The 10777-nt window shown below is 44.7% G+C and overlaps 1 protein-coding gene across 4 annotated transcripts in view; it reads right to left on the minus strand.

Moving 5' to 3' along the window:
* RTP4 (receptor transporter protein 4) overlaps positions 1-4599 on the minus strand; it is a 32182-nt gene extending 27583 nt beyond the window's left edge. The window contains exons 1-2 of one of the 4 annotated variants that reach the window (XM_014843365.3): positions 4392-4599; positions 2066-2278 (exon numbers count right to left, since the gene is read on the minus strand). In XM_014843365.3, coding sequence (XP_014698851.1) covers positions 2066-2247 — 182 coding nt within the window. In that variant the 5' untranslated portion in view covers positions 2248-2278; positions 4392-4599. Of the gene's footprint in view, positions 1-1440; positions 1498-2065 lie in introns of those variants that run through there. The other 3 variants (XM_070509237.1, XM_070509239.1, XM_070509236.1) reach the window with 3 other exon arrangements.
* Between the last annotated feature and the right edge of the window lie 6178 nt (positions 4600-10777).

A 10777-nucleotide genomic window follows, 5' to 3' on the forward strand; every position in this document is an offset into this window, starting at 1 on the left:
AAGAAACCTATTGCACCCTCAGCTGAGTGTTGACCTGAGGGAAATGGGCCTCGCCTCGGTCCCTAAGATCCCCTTCAGTTTGAAAAGTGCATGTGATATTGATGAATTGACAAATAGGAATGAGTGGGACTGCATTTCTAATAAAGCTTTTTCCTGTGATCCACTGAGCTTCCACCCATACATGGTCGCAAGTCTGCCTCTTTGCCAGTAAAACATCTCTGGGTGTCTCAGAGGGAAAAATGTTCCTGCCATCTACCAGCAAAGTTTGGTCCTCACAATGGTCAAAGAAAACTCTTATAAAGTACCTATTTTGCGGCAAGCCCTGTAATTGGTGCTTTACAATGTTATCCTATTTTATCTTTAAGGCACCCCTCTGAGGTGGGCATAGGACATACAAGGTAAGTGGTAGAGCCATGTTTCCAATCCCAAGCCATTTGAAATGAAGCTTGTTTATCTATCTACACATCACCTCTCATGAGCAGCATGGCTAGTCTTGCACCTAGAGTAACTGACTTAGGACCTGGAGCCATAATACTTGGGTTGGAGACCCAAGTCCATAGTTTGCATCAGGGAGACCTTGGAAACAGCACTTTCCTTCTCTAAGCCTCAATTTTTACATCCACAAAAGGAAAAATATTCAAAGGTTATATTGTCAGCATTAAATGAGATAATATACGGGAAGGCACTTTGTAAACCACAAAATGCTTTTTAAAAGCTGGTTGATATTGTTCCAAAAATATGCACGTGGGTTTCTTTTCCCATCTCAGAATGACTGTCAAATCTATTCATCTGAACAGGAGCAGCATCTTGCTGTTTGGAGGAGTGCCAAACTGGTAAAAGACATCATGAGTCCCTCAGAGAGCTCTGACTGGTGCAGAAAGAGACACTAACACAGCTCACTGTATTACAGAGCAGAAGAGATGACTGCTACATGGGCTCTGGCTGGTGCCTTGAAAACTATGTTCTACAGAGCCCCAGGAGACTTCAGTTAAGCAATGAGTTCTGCAGCTAAAAATAATTATATATAAATATATATGTTCTATACTATGTAATATATAAATACATGTTATTTATAAATGTATAATATATATATATATATATAACCCCATTATCTTACAGGAATGAAGAAGAAGAAGACTTATTCTGCCTAGGAAAACCAGGGAATGCTTTAAGGAGGAGGTAGCAGTTGAGCTGGTCCTTGAAAAAAGAGTAGAGAGGGAGGGAGGTGTGCCAAAGAGGCGCAACATCATGGACAAGGATATAGTAGTCTGAAAATGCATGGCATAGCTAATAACCCATAAGGCATGGAGCAGAGGATACCTGAGGCAGGATAGGGGCAGGCATGGAAGCAGGACAACAAGTGAAATGGAAAATGGGGTGAAGGCCCCTGCGTGCCATATAAAAAGAGAAGACTTGATTGTCCAGGTCAGCAATTCTCACCCGCCTGACATGGGCCAGGAAGCTGGTTCCTGTAACTTGGAGGCTTGCTGGGGGTTAAAGAGAGAGATAGCCACTCCAGGAGGGGCATTACTTAGGGACTTGGGGAACTAGGTTTTAAATTTCGTTCTTTCAGCATCATTCCCTCCTTCTACCCCCAGGCCTTCAGTAAAGAAATGCTCAAAGTGATTGCCATGCCTTGGTCACCTCTCGGGGCTTTAAAGGAAGGCCCTAGTCCCAGGCTGGTACTAAATAGGGCTATGGCTAGCAGGGCCACTGCAGCCTGGGGATGCCAGTCAAAACTGATGGGGGAGATAGTAGAAGATGCTGGATAGAGGCAATCTGGAACAAACGACGTGGTGAGAGAATAGAGGGCAGATTTATGGAACGTGGAAATATTCTTTGGGGACTTCCAGAAATATTTAGGGAGGAAACCTAGTAAAAGAAGAAATTCCTGCAGTTAAGCAAAGTGGAGGCTTGGAGGCTGATCATTTAGATCCTAAAGAGCTCTATGACCACAAAAGGATCGAGAGCCTGGTGACATTTATTCTTTTAACAGCTCTCAACAGTCAATGCTGAGCTGAGCCTCTTTGCCCAGGAAGGCCGGTTGCCCGGGAAACTCACTCACCCGCCAAACGCTCTCTGCTGGTACTGCTTCCACCCTTCGGCCACACAGTCTGCCTGAAGGTTCCCATCCAACTTCAGGGTCCATTTGGCCTGGGGTTTCACCTGCTGGATCAGTTCTTGAAATGTCTTCTCCCATGCCCTAACATCGAAAACCACTCTCTCCCTCTGAGGCTGGGAGTCCATGTTTAACAGGTAAGTTTTGTTTTCCTCGGCACTCAGCAAGAGAAAAAAACAGTTTCAGTTTCTATGTGAGCTGTTTCCTATAGTTGGGCACACAGAACAAGTTTTTATTCTGAACACAGAGGGCAGCAGAGTTCTGCTAGTTTGTGAACAGGCCTTGCTAAGAGACTTCTGAGTGTGAAGCTCTGCTCTAGATTCTGGGGGCGCTTATAAGTTAGCTGGTATCTTATTTTTCTCTTACTTTTACACTAGGCAAAGCATTATGCTCGGCACTGGGATGAGAAACAGTTCCTACCGCCATAGATGCTCCCACCCTCATGCAGACACAGGGGGGTAGGTGGGAGGAACATGTGTCCATCACTCGTCTTGTGCACCTGATGAATCCTCACCGTAGTCTTCTGAGGGGGATTATTCCCCGTATCTTGCAGGTGAGCTGCACAGAGAGCTGGGGTACCTTGCCCAAAACCAGCCAGCTAGTAAGCAGTATACGTGAGACTTGAACCCGGACCTGAGCAATTCCCAAACATGCCATGTCTCCACCCACCTCCCTTCCTGAGAAGAAACAGAATGGCATTTCAGGTTCCAGGCTGGCACTCTGGAGCCAGTGTGAGAGGAACCGTCTTGAAACCTTGACCTGGTAATTTAGTCTAATGAGATCTCCTGGGCGCTGGGACAAGACACCAGGATGAATGAAAGGATTAAATTCTGCCATTCGCTATTAAATTATCTTGCAGGGCAGTGAGCAAGCAGGTGTGGAAGCCATCATTTGGTGGCAGGATAGAGAGAATTCCCATTATGGGTCAAGGGATTGGGACTAAATTCAAAGAATCTGAGATTCTAGAAAGTAAGCTCTGTCTCTCTGGAGTTTAAATTCAAATGGGAGAAATAAGACAAGTAGGACGCTTATGTCCTTGGAAACCCCACTACAGTTACTATGTCCCAGACAGGAGCAGCCTAAGTCGTCTCAGGCTTTCTAGACTTTAACCTGCTCTGTGAGAGCAGAAACGCCCTCCCCTTCTTCCCTCCCCCCCGCACCAGGATATTCCATTCTATACAAATTCTCTCTGCTTTCATAACTTCACACATTGAGGGTACCTATGTCTACACAGATGATATAGGAAACTCTTGTCTACACAGACAATTATAGGAACTCGGAAATGGACCCATGGGATATTAGAACTGGAAAGCTCTTAGGAATCAACTGTTCTCTTTTCCCTCTGATTATGATACATACGAAAACTGAGACCCAGAGGAAAGAGGTCTCCTGCCCAAGATTACACAGAAAACTAATGCCGGGCCCGGCCCGGTGGCACAGCTGTTAAGTGCGCACGTTCCACTTCTCGGCGGCCCGGGGTTCGCAGGTTCCGATCCCGGGTGCGGACATGGCACTGCTTGGCAAAAGCCATGATGTGGTAGGCATCCCACATATAAAGTAAAGGAAGATGGGCACGGATGTTAGCTCAGGACCAGTCCTCCTCAGCAAAAAGAGGAGGACTGGCAGTAGTTAGCTCAGGGCTAATCTTCCTAAAAAAAAAAAAACAAAAACAAAAAAAGAAAACTAATGCCAATAGAGGAGCAGAACCCAGACATGCCCTGTGCCAGCTCTAAGCTCTGCTCACCTGCCCCTGCCACGCATAGGCCTTTTCCCCACCCTTTCTGTCCTATTTCTGTTGGGTTTAAGAACACGAGCCAGCTCTTTTCATCCTTTATCTTCAGAGCGTGCCCACGTCCCCTGTCTCCTGACTCCTCAAGTGGTCTTTTTTCCAAAAATCTAGCTTTGATTGGTCCACTGTACTCCCTGCCATTTCCCTCTGTTTCCTTTGACGTATGCAACTGCTCCAGGCTGGCCTGGTCCAATGGACAGGGGAGCGGGGAGACTAAGAGTGTGAATTGAGATTTGAGGGCTGGAGGCAACCCACTACCTTCCCCACCATCACAAAGAAAAAGAAGAAGAAAAAGAAGGAAAAAGAAGGAAAGCCCTTTTAAAACCCCACAGACGCATGGATGTCACTTGCTTCTTTGTATCAAGACATTGTGACTCCAGGATAACAGAATTGTGGAACTCGGTGGGTGGAAGAGACTTCAGATATCATCTCGTGACCCCCTCCTCCCATGTCACTGAGAACCAAGTTGTAGAAGTGACTTACCCACGTCACACAGTGTGATGTGTTCACCTCTGGGCTTTCACCAATGGTTGATACCTTACCATAGATTGGTTAAAGAACTCCTGAGAGACGGTCGAAAAAGAGGAAGGACCCCCAAAGGGAACAAAGCACAGGTCAATTCTGATAAAGGAAGGCAGAGGAAAATTTAGAGTCTCAGCAGTTCAGAGCTGGAATGAATCTGCAGGATCATCTAATTCTGCAACGGCAAGTGTTGTCCCTCCCCTGTTCTTGCCCAAGACAGACATTGCTAATCAACACTTGCACCCTTCTCTCTGGATCTGGGTGTAACTTCAGAATCCCTTTCATCACAGTGTTCTAGGCAGCCACTACTGACTGATTGGTAGATGAAACTTTTTTGCCGTTCTTGCAATAGTCCAGCTCCCTTATTTTACAAGTTGCAGGAACCAAAGCCAAGGTAAATTCGGTATAACTAGGGCTGAAGTCCAGTTTTGTAATCTTAGGTTTGCACCCGTTTTCAGAATATCACATGACCCGTCACAAGTAAGTTTACCACAAAGCCTAACACAAAGAGGTGTGTTCTTCTTAGGGACATTTTAGGCTTGGATAGAAAGGAGACTAGACATGAGTGATAGGGATTGAGGGGGTGAGATTGAAAAAAGAGATGCAGGCCCTGTCCACGGCCGTCATCCACTTGATAATTTATTTCTGTAGTTACTTTAGCTTGAGGGTGGAAGGGGATGGAGGGACTTGGTTTGGTTAAGCAGAGAAACAAGAAATGTAGTCCATAATGTGGCAATAATTTTACTTACGTTTTAAACATCTCTTTGAGTAGTTAGCGTAAACTCTGTAGATATATGCAGAACAGATATAGAAAATGTTTAATGTGATTGATGTGGGGAACAATGAGGCTGGATGATTCCTAACCTAAGCCTATTTCTCCTGCTCTGGACTGGAGTCCCTGCTGTGTTGGTGACACCAGACATCTCTTCACCTCCTGGACCCTGGGATGACCTGTCTAATAAGGGGAGGAGCCAGGACTCAAATATATCTGATGCCACACTAAATCTCATGAAAGCATGAGTGAATCCAAAGAAGGAATGAGTTGCTAATGTTAGAAGAAGAGACAGAAGGCACCTGGAATCTGAGTGGAGGTCTTCATGCTGCAACTCTAATTAGCAATCTCTGGGCTGGAGCCCCTGGGCACATCCTAGGAAGGACTCCTGCTCAAGTTAGGACTACTTTTCAGCAAAAGTTGAGCCTGGAGGGGAAGGGAGGCATTGAAATCACATCATCCTGGAATGTAATGGAAGCGACTGGTTCTGCTCCTCAGCACTGCCCCTACACTGCACATGTGGATAGTCACAACTGCTTAGAATGTGGAGCCAGTGAGTTAAGGGAAAGCAGAATTCGACAGTTGTCTTCGAAAGAGCAAACAACACGTTTATCAAATACCTATAAACTGCCAGCCCTTATTCTCAGGCAGGGCACAGTTTAGCAGCAAAGACAGGTATTTAAAGGGGCATCTATCTTTCACTTTCTTGTGTCTCACTCTTCTCAGCTGGTCCTTCTAGTTAAGAGGATAGATCTGGAGCTAGCCTGCCCGGGTGGAGTCCTAGCTCCTCACTTACCACCCTGGTGGACTTAGGCAAGTCTCTTGACTTCTGTGTGCCTGTTTCTCCATCTAAAAAGTAGGGATAACAATACTACCTACCTCACAGCACTGTTGTGAGTGTGGAATGAGTTTAAAAAGTTACTGGCACTTAGTAAGCCAATAGAAGTGTTTGCTTTTTTTGTTGTTGTTGCTGTGTTGCATGTTCCTTTGTAAGTTACCATAATGTCTTTCTTCAACATATTGGGGGATACAATAAAGTAAAATTACAAATACACATGTGTATGTATATGTAGGGTAGAAAGACCTCCTGTGAGCCTGAAGAAAACTGAGCCCGAGAGAGCAGTGACCAAACTGAGGCTGCCCAGCCAGTCATGGCCACCAACACATAGAGCCCCAACTCCCATTCTTGACAGCCACTTCTTATTTTTCAGCACAGGCAGTCTTAAAACGAGAGTCAGAATTATTTAGGCTCTGTTCCGAGGCTCTGGTGAAGATGTATTAAAGTAGGATTTTTACGCAACCCACTCCTCCACCCCCACTGCCGGCCAGTGCTAGGAAACAAACAAGCTAAAGCTACACCTGTTCATTGGCTTTGCTCCTGTCCCTTACTTATTTACCCAATCCCTAACTCTTGTCCTCAGGGATCACCTCTCACATTAACTACCTGCACCAAGTTCATATCTCAGACTGTGCTTTTAGAAGAACTCAACCAAGACAAAGCGCAACTCAATTAATTTTTCTTCACTTCCTTCCCCTGTGTGAAAAGGCATTTTCCACTCTGGCACATAAGGAGCTTAGAAGTCATCACTCCCGTCTTCACAAGTAGAAAAACTTGAACAAGCTGAAAATCAACAACTCTTCTTAGATCCATCTGAGAATTAGGGTCACAGGGCAAACTGCTGCCCTGAAAACTGGAGAGATAGATGGACAAATACAGAGAATCACAGATTACCAGAGACAGAAACCCAGGAACAGAAGGCACTGCTGGAAGCAGTACCAGCTGTCATTAGCCAGTTACTGGAGGCTTAGTGAGGACGAGCTTGAGAATTTAAAAATCCAGAGGCACTCAGTCTAGGGGGAGTCCACACACTTTTGTGAATTCTACCTCCAGGAACTCTACTGGGTTCTCATTATAAGATGGAGGAAAATCTTTTTATGACTCTGGCAGGGGGACGAGAAAAATAACCGTTTTTTAAAGCATCCAGAACTCCTGTTCTTAACAAGGTCTGCCCTCAAGGAAAACTATTTCACTGGAACATAACACGCTTGGGTTTTACTAAAACCTAACTGACCCTTGGGATGGGAAATACTTAATGCCAGCCCCCTCTAGCCTTCAGTGGGGGGCATGGGAACTACCCCACTCCTTCTCATGATTGTCTTTCTGCCTGGTAATGAGGACAAAGCCCATCAAGCTTGGAGGGATGAGAAAAGAAAGCCGGGCACATGCTTGATGGGGCAGGGCTACCCCTGTGCTGTTCTCTGGGAGAAGAGTCAGGTCCACACAGATCAGACTAATTCTCTTCTCAGCTTATGATATCTGGAGGAGAAATAAAGAATTCAGTTAGCCATCAAGATTTCTAAACATATAACCAGAATCATTAAAACATCAAGCTGTAGAAGAGATTTTAAAGCTCTTCTAAGTCCCATTCTTGCTCACTTTGTAATGGTTAACATTTGAATTATAAGTAGAAATTCAGATACTATTCTCAGGAGGAAAAGCGCTAGACTTAAAATTAGAAGGCAAGGGTTCCGCCTCCAGCTCTTACTGAGTTTCTTAAGCTCTTTAACCCTTAATATCCTCATCTATAAAATGGAAATAATAATACCCATACCACTAGATTTAATGATGTATATACCAATATTGTGTAGATATGAACCATAACTATAAAATACAGGATAGTATTAGTTCAAAAAGAAAACATATGTAGAGGCTTGAAATAGTGGCATTTGGATAGAATGGAGCAGCTGAACTCAATATTTAAACAGTAAAGAAGACATAAGGACCCACATATGAAAAGGAGAGGTATTTAGACCAAGAACTTAGAAAGTGTCTGTGTCTGTGTGTTGAAGAGAAGAAAAGCAGAAGATAAAGCAAATCACCAAATTTTAGAACACTTTATCTCTTAGAGTGTACCATTATCCCCATATCCATCTTGTCCCTACAGTAACCCAATGGCTTATGACTCTTAATAAGGAATGTTTCAGAATGGATGCCTCTAATGGAGCCGTGCAAAATGTGGATGTCCAGGCCCATCTCTGGAAATTCTGACTCTGCAGGGAGGGCATGTATTTTCAAAAAGCTCCAAGAATGATACTGAAATACACTCGTGTGTCAAAATCACTATAAATTAAAAATCTGAGGCTCGGGAAGTTTGAGCTATTTGCCAAGATCTTACGTTATGAGTGGCAGAGGCAGGAGGGGAAGCCAGGTGCTTTAAGTCCCACTTGTGCACTTTCTTCCACCGTGCAATTCTAGAGGCAAGGTAAGCCTCTATTAGTCCAGTCATTATGGCTGAGTTGACCTGGCGTGAGAAAACAGCTCGGTGTCTGATGGATGGAATCCAGAAGACAGCCACAGTCATAATGTATGAATTTAATTAACAGCAGTGAACACTGAAATCCAGAGAGGAGAGCTAGCAGAAATAGAGACAGATCAGTCAGGGTCATTACTATGTGAAGCTGAGGAGATGCTGTGCAGCCTGCTGATGGTCATACCAATCTACGGAACTTGGGTTTTTACCTCTGCAGCCTCAGTCTGGCCATGAGAGTGCAGCTCGGACCTCAGTGAGATCTCTGTGACCCCTCCTGACGTCAGTGAGAATTTTAAACCTGTGCAAAGAGCAGCCAAGACCCCAGGCCCTAGGCAGTGGCAGGAAGCAAGCAGGCTCAAAGCTACAAGCCCACCAAGAGGTGGTTTGGTGAGTGTTTTAAAGGATTCTTGATCTTGACCTCAATGTAGCTGTTTTGCAAAGATTCAGAACTGTCCCTCCAGGGATAGTTCACGAGGTTCATGCTGGAGCAGTTTCAGAATTTGACCTAGAGTCTTCCACTGAAGTTATTGATTTCTCCCGAGCTCCTGCTGGCAGGTCAGTTTTACAGCCTATTTTGTGTACCTCTCTGTGGGGAGCTTTTCATTCTCAGCCACAGGATTGAGGAGTCGGTTTCCCAATGTTGTAGGGGGAAAGGAGGTCAATTCTATCTCTCTCCCTGCCAACTTTTCAGAGATTTCTTTGTCTATCTCATTTTTTAAAATCCATATACATTCTAACCCTGTTTCAATGAGGAGGGGCTTAGCTGGCCCTGTGATCACCTTTAATTATTGGGTATCAGTCGCGTGTGTCAAGTCTGCAGAGAGAGATCAGTGAGGGCTACTGCTTCAGAATGAAACCCGCTGTGCACACGACCCACTCCAAAAACTGAGAGGCTGGCAGATTACAGGTGATGGATCCTGCTTGAGGTGTCAGTGCTGTTGCACTATGTTCTCTCCTTGCTCTCCCCTTCAGCCATGATTTATCATGCTCTGTCATGTCCAATTTTAGTCACAGCCTGATGGATGTCAGAAGGCTGTAAACACTCTGAGGTTTCACTTTTTTGTGTGTTTTTTTTTGCCACTTTGTATTTGTTATAATCCATGTCATCCGATAACAGATTAATTTTTGGATCCACTTTTTGTTCTTGTTAAGCTCCTGAGGTTTGGGAAATAAATATTTAGAATGCTAATATGTGGAACTGAGCTGAAAAATTATTCTGGCACAGATATTTAGGGGGAAGAAAATGAGATACTGCCCCAGGAATTTGATAAACATGAAGAGGATCAGATTCAGGGTGAGAGGATCTGGCTTTGGATCCAGGCTGTGCCACTAGCTGATTGCCATGATCTGGACAAGTTGCTTCACCTCCCTGCCTCATCTTCCCTTTGTGCATAATAAAGCATTAGACTAGATGGGCTCTGAGTTCAGTTCCAGTTCTGGCATTCTGTGAATGGATCATGGCTCTGGATCTACGTTAGGGATGCAGGAGAGTCCTCCTGTATCCTGTGCTAGTGCTGTTGACAGTATCAGGTTGTCCCGAGTGTGTACTGGGTAAAGAACTTGAGTGCAGTTCTTGGGGAGGTTGAAAGCCTACCTCCTGGTGGAGCTTACTTTTCCCTCAGAGAAAACCGGGGAGTAGGTAAAGCTGAGGAGGAGATTAGAACACACCTGCTGGAAGAGGAAGAGAACAGGATGTCTAAGTCCACGCCTGAGAAGAGGGAAGAATGGTGAAGTAAATGGGACTACTTACCTTGGGAAAGGGAAGATGCACTAGACAGATGGCTACCTGTAAATACCAAAGACTCTCATGTGCAAGAGGATGCAAGGTTATCCCTGATAAGTCCAAAGGACTGAACTACATGCAGGAGAGAGGAGCTACAAGGACAGCATTTCATTCAATATAAAGGATAACTGAACAAAACTGTCGTTCCAAGCTGAGCAAAGAAGGTGTTCTCTCTCTAAAAGCATCCCAGGAATTGTGATGTAACATAAAGAGGGTCAGATTAAGAATTAAAGACCTGGACTGGAATCCAAGCTATTCTATGAAGGGGTTGCAGTGACTGAGCAGGGTGACCGCATGGTGAGAATATTGAATATTTCAGCACCAAAGATTGGCTAGAAGAGATGACTTTAAGGCCTCTTCTAATCCTAGATTTATGAAAATGTTCGGATGTATTTCCCCCTTCGCTGGAATTGAAAAGAAAATACAGGAGAATCTGACATGGCCCTGCTTGGCTTGGTACAAGTCAAAGTATTGGTATAAG

This window comes from Equus asinus, chromosome 5, assembly GCF_041296235.1.
Source record: "Equus asinus isolate D_3611 breed Donkey chromosome 5, EquAss-T2T_v2, whole genome shotgun sequence".
Lineage (NCBI taxonomy): Eukaryota > Metazoa > Chordata > Mammalia > Perissodactyla > Equidae > Equus > Equus asinus.